The sequence below is a fragment of the Diadema antillarum genome, unplaced genomic scaffold (genome assembly GCF_040938485.1).
Source record: "Diadema antillarum isolate AM-2024a unplaced genomic scaffold, OU_Dant_1.0 seq00001106_RagTag, whole genome shotgun sequence".
In the NCBI taxonomy this organism is placed as follows: domain Eukaryota; kingdom Metazoa; phylum Echinodermata; class Echinoidea; order Diadematoida; family Diadematidae; genus Diadema; species Diadema antillarum.
The window spans coordinates 622,466-640,127 of record NW_027271922.1 but is presented as its reverse complement, the minus strand read 5'-3'; the positions used below and the strand labels follow the sequence as shown (position 1 = coordinate 640,127).

Here is a 17,662-nt window from a genome sequence, read left to right as displayed (position 1 = left end):
TCCCTTTGAGAAGGCAAGGAGAATAGTATAACCCTTAAAATACATTATTAACAAATGGTAGAAATGTGAACTTTTTTTTAAAAATAAATATTATCTTTTTATACTTCATATAGCACTGTATGCATGTGACATCTTGCACTGTACTTTTTTTTTTTCATCCAGCAGTGATTGGGCTGATACTTTAAAAAATTCCTAACTTTTGAATAGATTATCAGATTTTAGTCAAACTTTTATTGATGTGTTTCACTAATACAGTATTAATGCATTTACTCAATGCACATGTATATGAAGGTGGGCTTATCTTTTAAAATAAACAGAATACACAGTACATAATAAAATCAATAGAAAGTAACACAAGGATGTATTCCATTGATCATCACTCTTGCATTTTATTTCCTACATTGCGCATATGAATGTCATTAGGCATTTCAGTTTTATCAACAAATGTAATTGTCAAGTATTGAAAATGTTGATAAAAAAAATAGCAAATATCATTTACATGCACTGCAAAACTTGTCATGATTGACAAGGAAGAGACATACATGTACAGTTGTATATCATCAGATGTCACTAATTATTGTTTCCTTCCAAAACACATGTTGCATAACATTTTTTGTTTCTTACAAAAAATAAAATATAAATATCTGCCTCTTACATCACATTCATTATTTACTACATGGGGGAATGCTTACATTCTCATTTTGCAAGCAATCACAACAAATAGATTTTCAAAATATTCACTATGAAACTGATTAAGCACAACTGTGCCTCTGTTTTTCATGTCAGGGGAAATTTAAAATAAATGGAACAGTTTCTGGTAATTTTATAATAAAGAATCGTTTGACGTATTCTTCCATGAAAACTGTACAATTATTTGTCTTCCTATGGTTAGGCGGTGGGTCATTCTCAACAAATCCAGTTTTCGAGGCTGTCCTGCAGGCACAGAGCGTTCAAGCCATCTACGGTGTTTTGGGACAAGAGACCGAGGCAGGACTTTCCTCATCGCAGGTAAATGGAGATTTGAGATATGCTTAAGAGTCTTGGTAGACTCTTTTTATATATGTAATGGTGCAAGACAACTTCAAGCATCCTTATCAGAACTGTTTTTTGGATTTATTGAAACTACTCAGCTCTATTCCTGGTCTAAGGGTCTACCTTGAAAAAAAAAATGATTTCCTGTATCCTGTATAATGCTGTGTTATTATGTACAGGCTTACAGAAAGAATACTGTGTTATACATGAAGTTAGATATATCTTCACTCATCAAATAACTCTTATCAATGTAAAGAGAGCATTTTAGGAACTATATGAACACTCCAAGCAGTATTGGTTTCATATTACAATGTAACATGCAAAAGATTGAAATGATATGAAAGTCATAGAATGTAATATGTTTTTGGTTTGCAGGACTCACAACTAATCTTCATAACAAATATAAAGTGTTACCACTGCGTTATCATTCATGACAGGTAACATCCTTATTCCATATATGTCTGGTATACTGTAGATGTAATTTTATATACAAGGTATATGTACTAAAATACATTTAGCATTTTATGTACGGTAGATACAAAATGTTTCACATTTGTGCAATGAGAAAGGGAATGTTTTCTATTGGACAGATATGTAAACTTCTCTGTGGTAATATAGTCCAGGGGCCAAGACCATAAAAATGGGTTATTAGTACCACCTGAGGTGGCAAAACCTGTTAGGTTTCATTTTTTTTTAGGCCGCATATATGCTTATCAAGCATTGATAACATTTTGAAATAAATAGATTAGACAGAATAAATTAATTTTTAACCAATTTGGTCTTGTTATTATATCTCCATACTTATGAATAACAAGTAACCGCTATAAACAATCTTCTTTACATCCACTGGTGTTCTGTTATAAACGCAGTGCACTTAGTCTTTATTCAAGGCAGCGAAGGGAATATCCAAAGGTCATTATGTCCACAGGCATGACGCGGTGCGCTTGGTCTTCATTCAAAACGGCAAAGGGAATACCCAAAGCTTGTGACCCTGTGTATATCCCCTTATCTAAATAAAAAAAAAAATCAACATCTTGTGAATACTGGCATATTATTTTTTCAATTATTCATCATTTTCCAGTGAAAAACGTACAGTGAAAAGCACATCTGTAACAGACAAACAAAATGACACCAAAAAGGTTTTGCCACCTCAGGTGGTTCCAATATCTGGTCTGGCCCACGGACTGATAGAGAAGAATGAAGGCTGGTTATTCTGCAGTTTGCTTATTTTGGCATGATGCATAATGCTTCAACTATTTGGCACTACACCACATACACTGTATTCTAAAATTGCTCTTGTTTATTTGTCTACACTCTCTTCTTGTGGCTGCAAAGCATTACCAGTACTCATTGACAAAAGTAGGAACATTTTCATAGACCTGCCTATAAGGATAAATGCCACATTAATACATCTTTCCTGAAATCTGAGACTGAAATGTTGCTAAAAAGGTATTTCTTACAATTGCAAATTGCGATGCTTTCTTTGTTTCAGGAATCAGGAGGTGACACAGCACAAAACATTCTATGGTTGCTGTCTGGACAAAGTCCTTCCGAGCAGATGCCTACTCCTGAATCTTCAGTAGTCCCTACAAATGTAGGAAACAATGCTACTGCATGCGCTTCTAAAAAAAAGAAAATGACAAGCTTCGAGGAAGAATGCCTTGCCTTGAAAAAAGAGCGTTTAGAACTTGAGAAAAAAAGAGTCCACCTGCTCGAGAGACAGGTGTGTACTGTAGACAAAATTCACAAGTTGCTTGAAAATCACCTTCACAATGAAGCCTAAACATGTCAAGAAACCACCTCTTTTTTCTTTTTTTTTTTACTCATAAATCTTATTAAACTCATCTTCACACTGATCTAAAATACGTTTAAATGGTGTGTACACTTCTGGTTGAGGTGAGTATTTAGCTTTTAATGTCTTGCATAATATTCAGAAGCCACTCTATGAGATGTCAAAGAGCATGAAATTCCATGGGGTATCAAAATTTCATTTGATGAAAACTGGTTTTGAAATGGCCGAGATATCCAAAAAAAACAAGATAAAACAAAGAGATCCTAATAAAGCTGTGGCATGTCGCCTTTTATTATTATCACTTTTTTTTTTGGATATCTCAGCCATTTAAAAACCAATTTTTATTAAATAAATATTGAACCCTTCTTAAAATGAAGGCTCTTTCATATTTCATGAGAGTATTCTCACTATCTCACTTAGTAATGTGCAAAACAAGAATCCCCACCTCAACCACTACTGTTCAGTCCGTTTAACAACAACCCACCTCATATTTTCTCATACAGTGCATAAAATGTTCCCCAAAGTGTCAGATAGAAAATCCCAAAGTACTTCGCCCTAATTTCATTTGAGTACAGTGAACTGATACATAATTGTATCAATCCTTACATATCAAACATTGTGCATTTCAATAATTGATATTTCCAAAATTACAGTGACCTCTGTTTTAATGAGGTCACCGGGACCAGCTCTTTTCTTTCCTTATACACCATATTTGATAATTTGCTATGATCGAAACCTACAAACATTAGAAACCACAAAGACCAAAATTCATGGGACTAAATTTTTATGTCATTATAACTGTGTTTATCATAACAGAAGTTCACTGTAAGACATTTTTGAATACCTGATGTAATTTAGATTTTTCTGCAACAGCGGTCATAAATTTTTAATGAAATGAAAGTTATAACTGATCATAAAAATATTTTATGACCTGATAAATGGGAATGGGGAATGTTCGAAATTTTTAAATATGCAAAGTAAGAAGCTATTGACTTTTAATAAGAGCAATAGTGATGAATAGAAATCAGTTATATACAGGTTGACCCAGAAAGAAATAACTGAAAGCCTAAGAAGTTTAATTTCAGCAATATCGTTGCAATTATGATGATTATTGTGCATGGTAGTGGAAAGGCCACTATCTTTCCAAAAGAATTACACCAAACTCTTATGAAGTTAGTTAATGCGTTTCGATTTCAGACCAATTTCTGTCAACCCTTGCAATTTCCAAAATGTGATCATTTTCCAATCTCAGCGACACCAAAATCAGTGATAACTCGGCTTGCCATAGAAGCAGCAGCATTCAGAATGCATGGAATAGGTCTGTGCCAGCAGCAGTAAAGGGAACTCATTAACTTTATAATTAATCCATGATATTCATTAAGTTTGTTTTTCTTTATAGTTTTCATCCATCTGAGCGTAATGACAACGGTAAGACAGCTCATACAGAGAATTTTTAAAAATCGGTCATCCACATTGTTAAAGGACAAGTTCACCTTCACAGACATGTGGGTTGAGTGAATGCAGCAATATTAGTAAAACACATCAGTGAAAGTTTGAGGAAAATCAGACAATCCGTTCCAGAGTTATGCACTTTTGAAGTTTCTGCTCAGTGAAGGCTGGATGAGAAGACTAATATAGCTTGTGATGTCACATGAGTACAACGATATAAAGTTAATACACCTATAAAGAAAATTCAACATATTTTCACTTTCCTCGCTTAATAAAAGTTCTTTTGACTTCCCTCTTTCAGAGGGCAAAGGGAATAATATTACCCTTAACATACGTCCGTGACATGTTGAGCATATGTACACTTTTTTCAAAAAGTAAAATTTTGTGCAATTCTCTTTTTATTTTCTTTATGTCGTTGTACGTATATGACATCATACACTGTAGAAGTCTTCTCATCCAGCAGTAACTGCGCAGATACTTGAAAAATTCATAACTTTTGAACGGATTGTCCGATTTTCCCCAAACTTTCACTGATGTGTTCTACTGATATTGTTGCGTTCACTCAGTCCACATGTATATGAAGGTGAACTTGCCCTTTAAATTGTGTCTTTGAATTTCTTGTGACTGCTCGGAGACACCGTAACATCACAATAAATGTCTCTAGTCGTTGGCTAGCAAAGCTATCTCTGGTGCTGCTATGTAGTCCCGAACTACATGTAGTTGCAAGCCGGGTGAGATATGTACTTCGTTCATAAACCAACACAGCAAAATTTCTCAGTTCTCAATGTATTTATTAATGTATACTTCATTAAAAGTATGTGCTTTATTCCTAAGCCCCTTATGAACTCATGTCATCACTGCCAATCATTCCTTTAAATTCACCTTGTTATTTTACAGCTACATTAAGCATCTCATTGAACCCAACAGGTCGTCTCATTCACAATGGTAAGGGAAAATGACAATCACATCGTACACTTTGCCAACCCTCTCTTCCGTTCACAGTAAAGAGCTGTTGTCCACATTGTGAACGCTGCTGGTTCTATGGCAAACCGAATTACAATGTAATGCTGATTTCGGTATCTCTGAGAGAGCAAAATGATCACATTTTAAACATTGCAAGGGTTCAGGAAAATGGTCGTACAATCATAACCCTTTAACGCAAAATTATAGAAGTTGGTGTCATTCTATTGGAAAAAGAATGGCCTTTCCATTAGTATGCCTAATAATGTCACATTTGCAACAATATTGCTGTAATTACAGATCTTAGGTGTTCCATTCTATTTGGGCCACCCTGTATACAACTGTAGTTAGAAATACTTTTATTGCATACTAGTGACCCTGAAATTTAAACCAAACTCTCATTTCTTCTCAATGAATTTGCATTCAAATATGTTTTGAAAGTCTTTTAAAAGATAATTTTCTTTCGAGAATCGTACATTCCACTTACTTTGGTATCACATTGAGCTTTTATTCCATTCGTGCTGTTCTTTAAGATTTCATGCATGCGTATTAAAAGCTGTATATTAGATTTTTCCATGCAAATGATTACAAAAATTGCGTAAATGTAAAATAACACAAACATTTTTTAACATCACTCTCAGGAAATATCAGTTAAACCTAATTTCCTTTTAATCACCTGTTAGTATACGCATTATTTGCTGTGCAGCACTTTAGTTCAGCATCTAACAAATCTCGGGCAAGTTTTGGGTAGGGGTTTTCTATCTGAAACTATGGGGAAAGTTTTTACAGACAAGAGACCGGGGGGTCACGCGCTAACCAGAGTATCGCAAGTTCTCCTTCCATGCATTCTTGAAGACTTTTAACTGAGAACACTGCAACCTTGGGGCGGGGGCAGCTTTGAGTTCTGGGGGCATGGTGTCCGTTTGCATAATGATTCCATAAGACTGGTACAGATTATTGACAAGTACATTATACTTTATGCCAACATTGTACTTATACATGAACGGGCAGATCAAAAACAAGTTCCGTTGCCTCTTGGGACATGGGATGCAAATCCAGCCACATAGGGCTTGCAACATCATCACAGCGTGCTGTGTGCTGTTCAATCTGAGCAAGGATTTCAAGAGGGACGAAAGAGATGAAGAGGACGAGGACAGCGATGTAATTTACACCATAAGGAAGTGAAAAAGTTACACTTTTCATGGATTATGATGCTATCAATGTCTTACATACCATATCAAAGGCAATGTAATTGGATATGAAACTAGGTCAGTTTAAAGGGTAACATTATGCATGAATGAATTCTCTGTAAATTGCAAAATTGAAGGGAGGGGAAAAATGATTTTATGTCAAATCAAATTTCACATGGCATGGGAAGTATGGACACAAAGATGTTTTAAAATTCCTAATTTTGCCCCCTGCGAACCCCCCCCCTACAAGCAAGACACAGTTCATGTATCAAAGGTTCTTACAATATCCGCACGCACGGCAATACCAGTTGGATCCGTGTCTCTATTGATGTGATCATCCACAGCATCACGTCTCTCCTCCTCCCTTCGCCTCTCGTCATCATCATCGCTGTCCTCGTCCTCTTCATCTCTTTCGTCCCTCTTGAAATCCTTGCTCAGATTGAACAGCACACAGCACGCTGTGATGATGTTGCAAGCCCTGTGTGGCTGGATTTGCATCCCATGTCCCAAGAGGCAACGGAACTTGTTTTTGATCTGCCCGTTGACCTCTTCGATGATTACTCTCGTCTTCCTGTGTGCACTGAAAGTAAAAAAAATCCGAATTAGATATTTCAAGGTTAGAATAGAAAGAGAAATCCTACTGCTAAATGTCCTTTTTCCTGGACTGAAAAAGAATTGGACATTCCCTTCATTTCTTGTTTTTGTTTTGCTATAACCTGGATTGAAATACCTTTTTATGAATTCGTGTTCATTGGTGAGAGACGTAGTTTAAATGTATATCCAGTTTTTCTATGCGTCTGCCTTGAAGTGTAGCCTATTATTATTTTTTTTTTTTGCAGGGGGGGGGGGGTTGTCCATCCTACCGTCTATTCTTTAATAAATTCTGTGGACGGGGGGGGGGGGGGGGGGGAGGAAAAAAAACACCCAAAAAAAAAAACACTGTAGGATGGTAGCAAAATACAGCTTGGCATGTATATGTTTGAGTGGGAAAAGTTGTACCTATCAGCTATTACTGTAGTTGAACATGCTCAAGGTAAACAGTGAAGGTCAAATTCTTTAAATATCACAATTTCTCACATATTTATACAACACCTGAATATTCTTATTCAAAAGTTATTGTGTACACATATAATCCAGTTGAGATTATCTATAGAAATTTTGAGACCACTAAGTCAAAGTTTAAATGTCAAGTGGAAATGTTGACATTTCAAAATTTCGTCAAGATTTTTGGGAAATGGTTCAAGGCCCATTCATGGAACTCATAATACTAGTAGTACATATGCATGTAGTGACTAGCAGTGTTATTTTTTTGGAAATTTGGTGGTATAGGGTAAAAATTCAAGGGTCAAAGGTTAGGGTCAACTATTTCACTATTTCCCTCATATCATTGCAATACTTGAAGGATTTTCTTTAAGTGTTTATGTGTCATGGTACAAAATTGTATGAATCCCCTGTATGCCACATTAATCTTTGTTAGCAACGTAGTCATGCTTTTGGAAAAAAAAACTTGAAAGTCCATGAAACTTTCATAGTTTTCTGATACCCTGGATATACTGAACTGTGTGGTAGAAAAATTTGAAGCTTTGATTTGATTTAAATTCTATATAAGTATGTGATTGCTTTCCTTTGAATTAACCAGTAGCTACATTATTGTGTACAAGGTGTAACTTGTGCATACAATTAAAGGGGAAGGCGAGTAACTGATCAGTGGGAATCAGTGGAAATGCTGGGAGATGATTGTTTCAATCCTTATGGGATTCATTCAAGAATTCATTGTATATCTATTGTTGTGTGAAAATGATTTCCTTCAGAATGGTCTCATATTCAAGTAATGTGCAGTTTAATGCTTCCAGGTTAGCGTCCCTGGTCAGTGACGGAGCATTAATCTGCACATTACTTGAATATGAGACTGTTCTGAAGCAAATCATTTTCACACAACAATAGGTATACAATGAACTCTTGAATGAATCCCATAAGGATTGGAACAATCATCTCCCAGCATTTCCACTGATTCCCACTGATCAGTTACTAGCCTTCCCCTTTAAGTAACAAAAAACTAATGTACTTACAATTTCAGTAAGGAATACCCACTTACAGTCAATTAACACACACACACACACAAATGAAAGCTGCATGTGCATTGTGACAGGAGTAAAATTGTGAGAAGGCTCCTTATTGTAATGCAGCATTTTGCCATTTATCGATCCTTTATGGCGTGTATATGGATTTGAGCAGTTTCTGCAAAATTATAAACCATCTATTAAGTAGGTTGTGCTAACGTGGCACATATAAATGGTTAAAAAAAAATACTCTCTTGTAATATTTTTATTTTTTTTAAAGAGGTTCAAGATCTGAAGGTTAAATTCAGGTGAAGATGTATAAATCAACTTCTTCCTCCATATTTTGGAAGTGGCTCACGGTATCATTATGAAACTTTGGTACATATTTACACATGTCCTGTCTGACAGTGTTTCTCATCAGAACTTTAGGGCCAAATTTAAAGGTTCATAATTTGGGTTGAAATGCTTAATTTCTGTTTTAATATTTATTTCTTTTTTTCAAGCATTATAAATTATCAAATTATGAAATTACAAAAGTGTCAAATGTTCAGTGAAATTCTCAATCCCAAATTAGATGCTCTCTTAGATAAGCCCATAGTCCAATTCAACCTATTTCAAGGCAAGTGAAAACCAAACACTTCAGTGACAAAAGAGTAATTTTCATATTTGTCACATTCTGTTTAACTTGTACAAAAGGTTGTAAAGATGTACATGTACTACAGACCTATTAGGAGAAGCAAACATAATGTCGGAGGTATACATTGCGACATTTCAAGTGATGCCTAAATAATGTGCTATATGTCCAAATTGCACCGAAGACCAAATGTTTCCCAGTTGTATAACCAGTTTTGATTCCAGAAATTCAAAAGAAAGATAATATTCATCTTACATGTTGTAGGCTTGCTCTGCTGCAGTTTTTGGATCCAGTATAGGTGTCATCAACCAGGGGAGAAGGGGGTAGCCTGAATCGCCCAGTATGATGCCTTGCAATCTGCCCTCATTGAAATTGGCGGCCAATTTGCTGTTCTGTATTGGTTTGGTGGGTAATGAAAGAATTAAAAACATTACAATGAATATAATACAATTTTGCAGTTTTTTTTTTAATTACATGATGTATATAGTGTACAGATTATGACTTGATGATATATTTAGAATGTATTACATTCTGAAAGAATTTTGGTGACACATATGAAGTGATGCAAATCATTGTCTGAAATATTACATTTTAGGCCCTGCATCCTGCATTGCAATTAATTCAAATACTATAATCATATAATTTGCAACAGGTCTCCTTTTTGGAAGCAATAGATCATTCAACGTGTCAGTATAACAGATTGCTTAATACATCATTTGCCATATTGGCTTTGAATTAAAAGAAAACGAGCATATATAATAAATTCTGTACGTTGTATAACATAAAGAAAGAACTGTGTCCTCTCATTTATTATCATTTTAATCTATAAATTCTGCAATATTGTAGTTTGGCTAAGTGTAACTTTCTCAATTAACAGGACAACATAGGCCTTCATGTACATATTATTGGGCTTTTCCATTCATTATGTTTCAAATAGACAAATGCTGATCATTAGACAAATGGCGTTATGGAATGGGTAGCGAATCCTGCTATCTGATTAGCCGAGAGCTATATGTGGATTTTTAGTGGCCGCACGCTGAGTCACAGAGGTAAACATTTTTATCGCTCACTTGTAGTAAGAGAACGAGAACTTGTAGCAAAGGTTCGCGCACTAAGCAAGTGTTCGCGCACTCAGTACGAGACACCTATCGGCTGAAACAACCATACATCAGTAGGGCTTTTTACACTTGTGTTTCTTAACCCCGGACTTTCTCTGACCCAGGACTATCGTTAGTCCCGTACCAATTTTCTCAGCTTTTTACACTCGCCAATTAGTCCCGTACTATCTCTTGTCCGGGGCTAAGGAGAAAACTGACCTTTTTACACTCGTATTTCTTAGCCACGGACTTTCCAAACAACATGAATATTCATAATTACGCTATGTACTGTACACGTACACGCACCCACCGGCAGCACTTGATTACCTCGTTTCTGATTGGTCAGTGAGGGTCGCACTTCGTCTCCGTCGCTTAGCCCAGGTTTATTTTTTCATTCTGTTTACACTCACTTGCTTGGCACCGCAATTGCGGTGCTAACCCCTGCTGTTTTGCAGGGCCAGATAGTACCGTACTATCGGTGGGGCTAGCCCACTTTGGCAAAAACGAGTGTAAACAGGAAGTGGGCTAAGGATAGTCCCGTACCAACGGTGGGGCTAAGGCCCCCCCTTAGCCACACTGTTGGTCCGGGGCTAAGCAAAAATTTACAAGTGTAAAAAGCCCTAGTGTTTAATAGATGCATGGCTGGCCATGCGTCCAGTAAAAACTGATGCGTGCTCGTTTACAGTAAGCCAAAAGGAAATGCATCTAGTAATTTTGTCATTAGGTAAGACAACAGGAAAATAGGTTTTTGGCAAGGAAATTTCCCATTCTATGAAATCATGTGTCAGTCGGAATTTAGTGTGCATGCTGTAACTATTGAAATTAGCCTAAACCCTCTTGGCTTTGTCTCGTGGTTAAGCATTCCACAGTTACCTTATGCACAAAATTCCGACTGACGCACTCAGACCTGTACGTCATTTGTATACTGACACGATGTGTGTAGCCTATGGTACTTGACTGTCAACTGCTCAAATCTGCTCATGCCTGAATATTGCCACAACGAATTCGGCCACTTTTTATTTTTTTTTATTATGGAAATAGCATAACGTTTACATGCCTAAAGTCAAACCTATTCAGCTTTGAAAATCACCTGCAAGATTCGACTGTCATGTGTGGACCCGGGCCACCGTGCGACGACGTTTGTGATTTTGTAGTTAGGATCACAAACAAGTTGGACATTTATGGAGTAGTGCTGGTGACGGTTGCGGTAGATGTACTCGTGTTCTCCAAGTTTGGTGCCGTGTAGCCCAACATGGGTACAGTCAATAACCCCAGATATTCTTGGGAACCCTGCAGTCTCGCGGAAACTTGCCATGTTGCGTTGCACATCTTCATCTTCCTTTGGAAACTTGATTACCTGTGCAAGAATAAGGAAAGGCAGACTTGTAATATAACTGCACTAAAAATGGCATTTCACTAAAATATTTCATCTTTGTATACATGTGATATGAAAACTTTTTACCTCTTATCATTAGGCCAGGCATGTATATTTCAAAATCAGGGTATGCGAGCAACAAACAGTCTAGAAATTACTGGAAATATTATTTCTGTTTTATAGTTCATTTTGGTTAATAATATTAGCATAACTTATCTGTACATTGTCATTACTCTGTGAAAATATTTAAATCCATTTCAGGCAAATGGTACATTGCTTATACATAGCACAATTAACGGTCAATCCAAAATTGAAGAATGTGAAATATGTACAGGTCTGTAGATTTGAAAATGTAACTGATAAGCACTGTTGTTTGCAGTCATTCATGAGAATTTTAATGGTTGAAGAAAATAAGTGGACAACATCAGACATAACTGCTCTCCATTTCATCTTTAGAACGTAGTAACAACAACCTTCCATAAAGATTCATTTGATATGATTGCTGGACCTGAAATTCAGGAAATTTGATTGTGAAATACAGCATTTCTGCCAGCCCCCCCCCCCCCCCAAAAAAAAATGTACGTATACACGTACATGTAGGGCCTATATGTATAGTGACTCCATGTGTTTGTGAAATTAGAATATCTTTTTCTTTTTTTGGGGGGGGGGTTGTGTGTGTGTCCATGTGTGTGTGTGTTTTGAGGGGGTCACAGGAATATTAGCTGAAGTATTCTCAAACTTGTTTAAAAAATATATAATCCTTTTCTTCAGATTGCCAACTTCCAAACTCCCTTAGATGCTCTCTTAGATTAAGCCCTTAGACCAATCAAACCTATTTCAAGGCAAGTGAAAACTAAACACTTCAGTGACCAAAGACTAATTTCCATATTTGTCCGATCTGGTGTAAGTTGCACCAAAGGTTGTAAATAATTCACAAATCAATGCAATGATGAGATTGGAAAGCCAACAAACAGCATGGGCTCCCCGCGCATCGCAGAGCTACCAAGTCTCACGCATTCTGCGTGAGACTCAAGCATTTAGGACCTGTCTCACGATCTCACGCAGGGCACCCATTTTTCTCACGCATCGGGTGAAGTCTGCAATTTGTGCCAAAAATAAGGAGCATAGCTCAAAGAATTCAAGTGATAGTTGCAATTGAAGGTATATTTCCCTTTTGTCTTTCAAAATTAGTATCGTATCATTAAAAGCTAATAATTCAAAAAAGCTCCCTACCATGGGAGGGGTGACACCCTCCTTGTTCGCGTGCGCATGCGCGCGAGCGCCGAAACGCCGAGTCATGAAAATCTCACTCATGAAAAAGTTTTTTGAACTTGGCATCTCTGCTCTGTGCATGGCACATGGCACATTAAAAATGTTGCAATAGGATTGAGCCATAGCTGATCATGTGATGAAGCATAGTTTTGCTAATCACATCACCTGAGAAGAAAAGTTCGTTACACTCTATGTTGGTAGTCCCTTTTGTTTCGCCGATCTCTACACATTCCACACATTATTAATGCAAGACGAGTACGGGCGAAAAACTATGTCACTTGATAGTACACACTGCAACACACTTTCATTTTGGTGCCGCAAGGTGCACACAGCAAATTCATTGTTAAGTTATCTACGCACACGTTGCCTAGGCCATAAGGATACCTACAGACCGCTAAAACTGGTTCAGATGAGGAATAAAATGGGAATTGCTAGGACCCGCTACTGGCGCTAGATGTGGAACATAAAGCAAATCAACTTTTAGTTTCAGGCAATGACACAAGTTATCACTTCCTCAGCAATATGAATTTGTATGCTATCTTTCAAGCTTTCCTCAGCTGCGCTTAGGAAAGGTAGCTACATGTCCACATCGAATTGTTAGTGATACTGTAAAACGAGGAATGTTCTCGTGTGCATTTTAATGTTGCAAAAATCACGTAAACACCAAAATTTGCAAAATTAAAATGCACGAGAAATTTCATGTCTGACACTACACTATGTGCCTTTAACGCCAGTGGCAAATTGCAAAAATTTGCTTAATTATCACTGAGTGATAGCGCCTGTGAATTCTTGTTAAAAATCTTGCATTATAAAAGGAATAAAAACGAATCTGTGTTTGAAGCCTAATTCATATTGTAGCGATTTTGGGTCTGTGATGTTTATGCTGTGCTACTTGTTGTTGGAGTAATTAGGAGGCTCAAACTAAGCACTTCACCTCAACTCAGGTACACGTACAGTTGTAGTTCATTGCTGCTGGCAAATAAATACACTCTTCATTTACATATGTAGGGAATGCGAGGCAATCTGGCATGACACACGTCGTTAGCATGTCTGCATGATCAGACACGAGAGTGCTTCACAATAATAATTGGCACCAGAAGTAAATAGAGTCTAATACATACCGTCTCATTGTCTTTATTTGCCGGTATTAAAATTGGTAGCAACCACGCCAAGCGGTAATTACAGGGTACATGAACGGTCGGGACAGTTGTAATGTTAAACGGGGCCCTGGAAATGAATTGCTATCTGGAGCTGATGTGGGGTGTAACAGCTATCTAGGCCTATTAAAAAACGAACTGAATCTGCACACTACACTGCACTGCAGCTGCACAATGCAAGCATGCACTGTAGATACTTACCAGGTTCTCGTAGAAACTCCCAGCTAACGTGTGGGTTACTCTACACTCACTTCTTGAGTTTCAGGACTCTTCAATACACTACTAGTAGGCCTACCCCGGCCTAAGTGAATGAACTGGAAGACTCCTGCAAGACTGAAAACCTCGCGAAATATTCGGCGTAGTAGTATACCCAAGAATTGGAAAGACTGTTGACTGAACAAAGATCGGTCTGTATCTGTCCGTCGGGTGAATGTTCCGCGGACACTGCGTCTGGCTTCACGATCCCCTCGCCTCGAAAAAAAGGCCTCACACACACACACACACAGGTAACGAGAGCGTTAAAAATAGAAGACTACTCCGGACAGACGGGTCTTTCTGTATATAAAGTCTGGTGTAGTTTAGACTAACTTTCTGTCTCGTTCACTAAAATGCTGCCACCACCCAATTAATTTTATGTAGGTCTCAGGAAAACTGGGACACCTTTCTAACGTTAGGTGATAGATCTTCATTGAATCTTATCTCAGCACACCTCAATTCTTCATCTGCATCAGATTAACACCAGCACCAGCACCAGTAATCATCATCTATTTTACAGGTGAGTTGTAAGCTCACTGCTTTCACAATTTAGCTCTACCTAGTGCTTACATGCTTCTGCTATTTCTGGCGTGTGCATGTCTGATTAGGACATGCACACTTCTGCACACACGTGTAGGCCTACTGTATAAAAATCCCCTGCTTAGCAGTATAGTACTCGTAGTATATGTATTAGGGGGAGGGGCTAACCAGTGATGTTTAGGCTTCGTTTTTTTGCCGTATCATACAAACTAGACTAGAGATCTAGTGTTACATAGCTCACAAAGTCTCGGGAAGTTAACTCCTGACAACTGATATACTATAGTACAAGGACATTTTGTCCTACTCCACACTCAATGTCGTTCTACAACTAGCGTTACAAGAGATATCAATCTCACATTCGCAGACACATTCTCTTGCTCCAGGCAATAACTTTATATTTACTAACGTTAGGCTCTGGTGTTAAAGAAAGGTGCAAGGTAATTAACTAGGGAGTAGAGAAGCGTGCTGTACCCCCCTAATTATTAGGCTTAGCAAGCCAACATACGAGTACGACACCCGCCGGTAGGCGTATTAGCAGGCCCTACTTCAGTAGATCAACATTTGTCTAACGTTAGGGTTAGCTGCTATCATTCCTGCAGCGTTTTATTTTGTTTTGTTTTGTTTTTAATTCATAACACCATGAAGCTCACTGTGTGCTTAATACAGTCTGCTAGCTTTTCAACATCTATCGGGGGGGGGGGGGGGGGGGGGGGGGGGGGGAGGCAGGGGGGGGGGCTAACAGTAGTAGGTTACCCTACCTAGTAGATGGCTGCTAGCACTAGTGCTACTGCTAGTTTATTGTGTATATGATTCTACCATGTGCAATCTACTGTACCAGTATTTGCAAGATATCCAATGGTTATCTTATTTACTGTCTAGTTCTGTTATTGTTTAGAATTGTAGATCATTTACATACTCACATGTTTCTTGATGTTACACAGTGCTTGAGCCACACAGTGTACACATCTGGAGACAGTTGAGCAGTCGACATTGTGGCTCGTTGCAATGTCGTCAAAGATCGACCCCTTCGCAAAGAAATTCAGTGCGATGCATATCTGCAGCTCTTTGCTAAGAGCTTTGCTCCTTTCTGTTTTCCTGTCGAGGTCGCCATCTTTAAGCATCTCAGCAATTGCTCTTACTTCATGTTTCGAAAATCTGTATTTCTTTTTGAATTTTTGGGCCGATAGATGCTCGAATGGATTGATTCTGTCAGGAACGCTCCTCGCAGGAACAGGATCAGCAGCTGCCATTTTGACTTATATGCAATCAATTGCAAATCGATTGCAAAATTTGCAACTACCCCTGAATCTATTGCAAAGTTGCAATTGATTAGCAATCAATTGCAGAGATGCAATTGATTTGCAATCAATTGCATCTTTCTTGCAACAGAATTGATTGCAATTTGCAATTGATTGCAAATTTGCAATTAATTGCAGGATTTGCAATAGATTTTGGGGAGTTGCAATCAATTGCAACTTTCTTGCAACGCCCCCTATGTGTATGAGTATTTAAGCACATTGGTGACTGCAGTTTCAAATTTGTTCATTGTGGATACAGGTGTGCCCTTTCCCCAACCACAACCAAACTCCCCCCCCCCCCCCACCCTGGTAACCAAATCGAGGCCCAATTTTCACATTTTTAGCTTCCCCTTCAAAAGGCACTACTTGGAAGGTATGAATTCTCCAGTGTGATAGAATCTTTGTTTTAGTGGATCGTGATCTGTTCAAAAGGGCATCCCAGGGGACCCAAAGTCCCCAAATGAAGGAATCTTTAAAAATCCTATTCTCTACCAGAAGTGCCATGCTTAGTAAGTGCTATGAGTAAGAACATGTGCAATGGTGACCATTGTTTCAAGTTTGTTCATTGCAGATGGGGGGGGGGGGGAGACCAAATTGGTTTGCACATTTTCATCTTCTTGAAACCCAATAATGAGTTTTCACCAAACATGGTGCATAGGATCTCTAGGGTGATAGGGTCTGTTGGGTGATAGGATCTTAATTCATTCAAATAGTTCTTAATGTGTTCTTATGGGCTCCTTTGGGGTGCAAAGCCTTCAAATTCAGGGATCTTTGATCTTCTTTTCTAGAACCAGAAGGGATAGAGCGTAGCAAGTGCTATGAGAAAGTACAAGTACATTGGTGGATTTTTAGTTAAAGTTTCTTCATGGTGGATCCAGGCAGATCCTGTGGGGACTAAATTGAATGGTGCCCAGTTTTCACAATTTCAGCTTTTCCTGAAAATTGGATTTTCACCAAACGTGGCAGGTAGGATGTCCAGGGTGATAGGATTTTATTAATTTGTTCAAACAGGCACCATGCCCCATTTCCCAGGTAGCCCACAGGCTACCCAAATACCAATGAAGGAATCTTTAAAGATCTTCTCTAGAACCAGATGAGATTGAACTTTACTAGTGCTATAATGTATAGTGGTGAGTGTAGTATACAGTAGTTTCAAATCCTTCTAATCATGGTAAATCCTGGGGAAGGGGGAACCAAACCAGGGCTCAATTTTCACATTTAGAGCTTTTGGCCCCAGTTCAGGCCCCCCTCCCCTAACTTGTGTGCAGTGTCTGTGATATGAATGAAACATGCTTTCCGATTAATTGGATAGGCTCCTACTCCACTGTATTGTGTAAGAAGTGCTCTGCCCAATATTACCTGATCATTGTAAAATGAAGACAACTGTACAACACTGTGAAGGAAAGATACCATAATAAAAGAAACAAGCATATTGTGATTATAATTGTAATGACAAATACCCGTATCACCAAAATATGCAGTTTTCATATAATACATGTAATTTTGCAGCTGACAATCTATTGAATAACATGTAATAATCATTTTCTGTGG

At 37.9% G+C, this 17,662-nt stretch overlaps 1 protein-coding gene across 1 annotated transcript; it reads right to left on the bottom strand.

The window, feature by feature from the left end:
* Nucleotides 1-6,045: 6,045 nt before the first annotated feature.
* On the bottom strand, nucleotides 6,046-16,063 carry LOC139743790 (putative nuclease HARBI1). The gene is made up of 5 exons (XM_071654245.1): nucleotides 15,734-16,063; nucleotides 11,305-11,571; nucleotides 9,373-9,509; nucleotides 6,706-7,003; nucleotides 6,046-6,177 (listed from the first exon to the last, which is right to left on the bottom strand). Exons 1-5 carry the CDS (start codon nucleotides 16,061-16,063, stop codon nucleotides 6,046-6,048), a joined length of 1,164 nt encoding a protein of 387 aa, XP_071510346.1.
* Nucleotides 16,064-17,662: the final 1,599 nt, after the last annotated feature.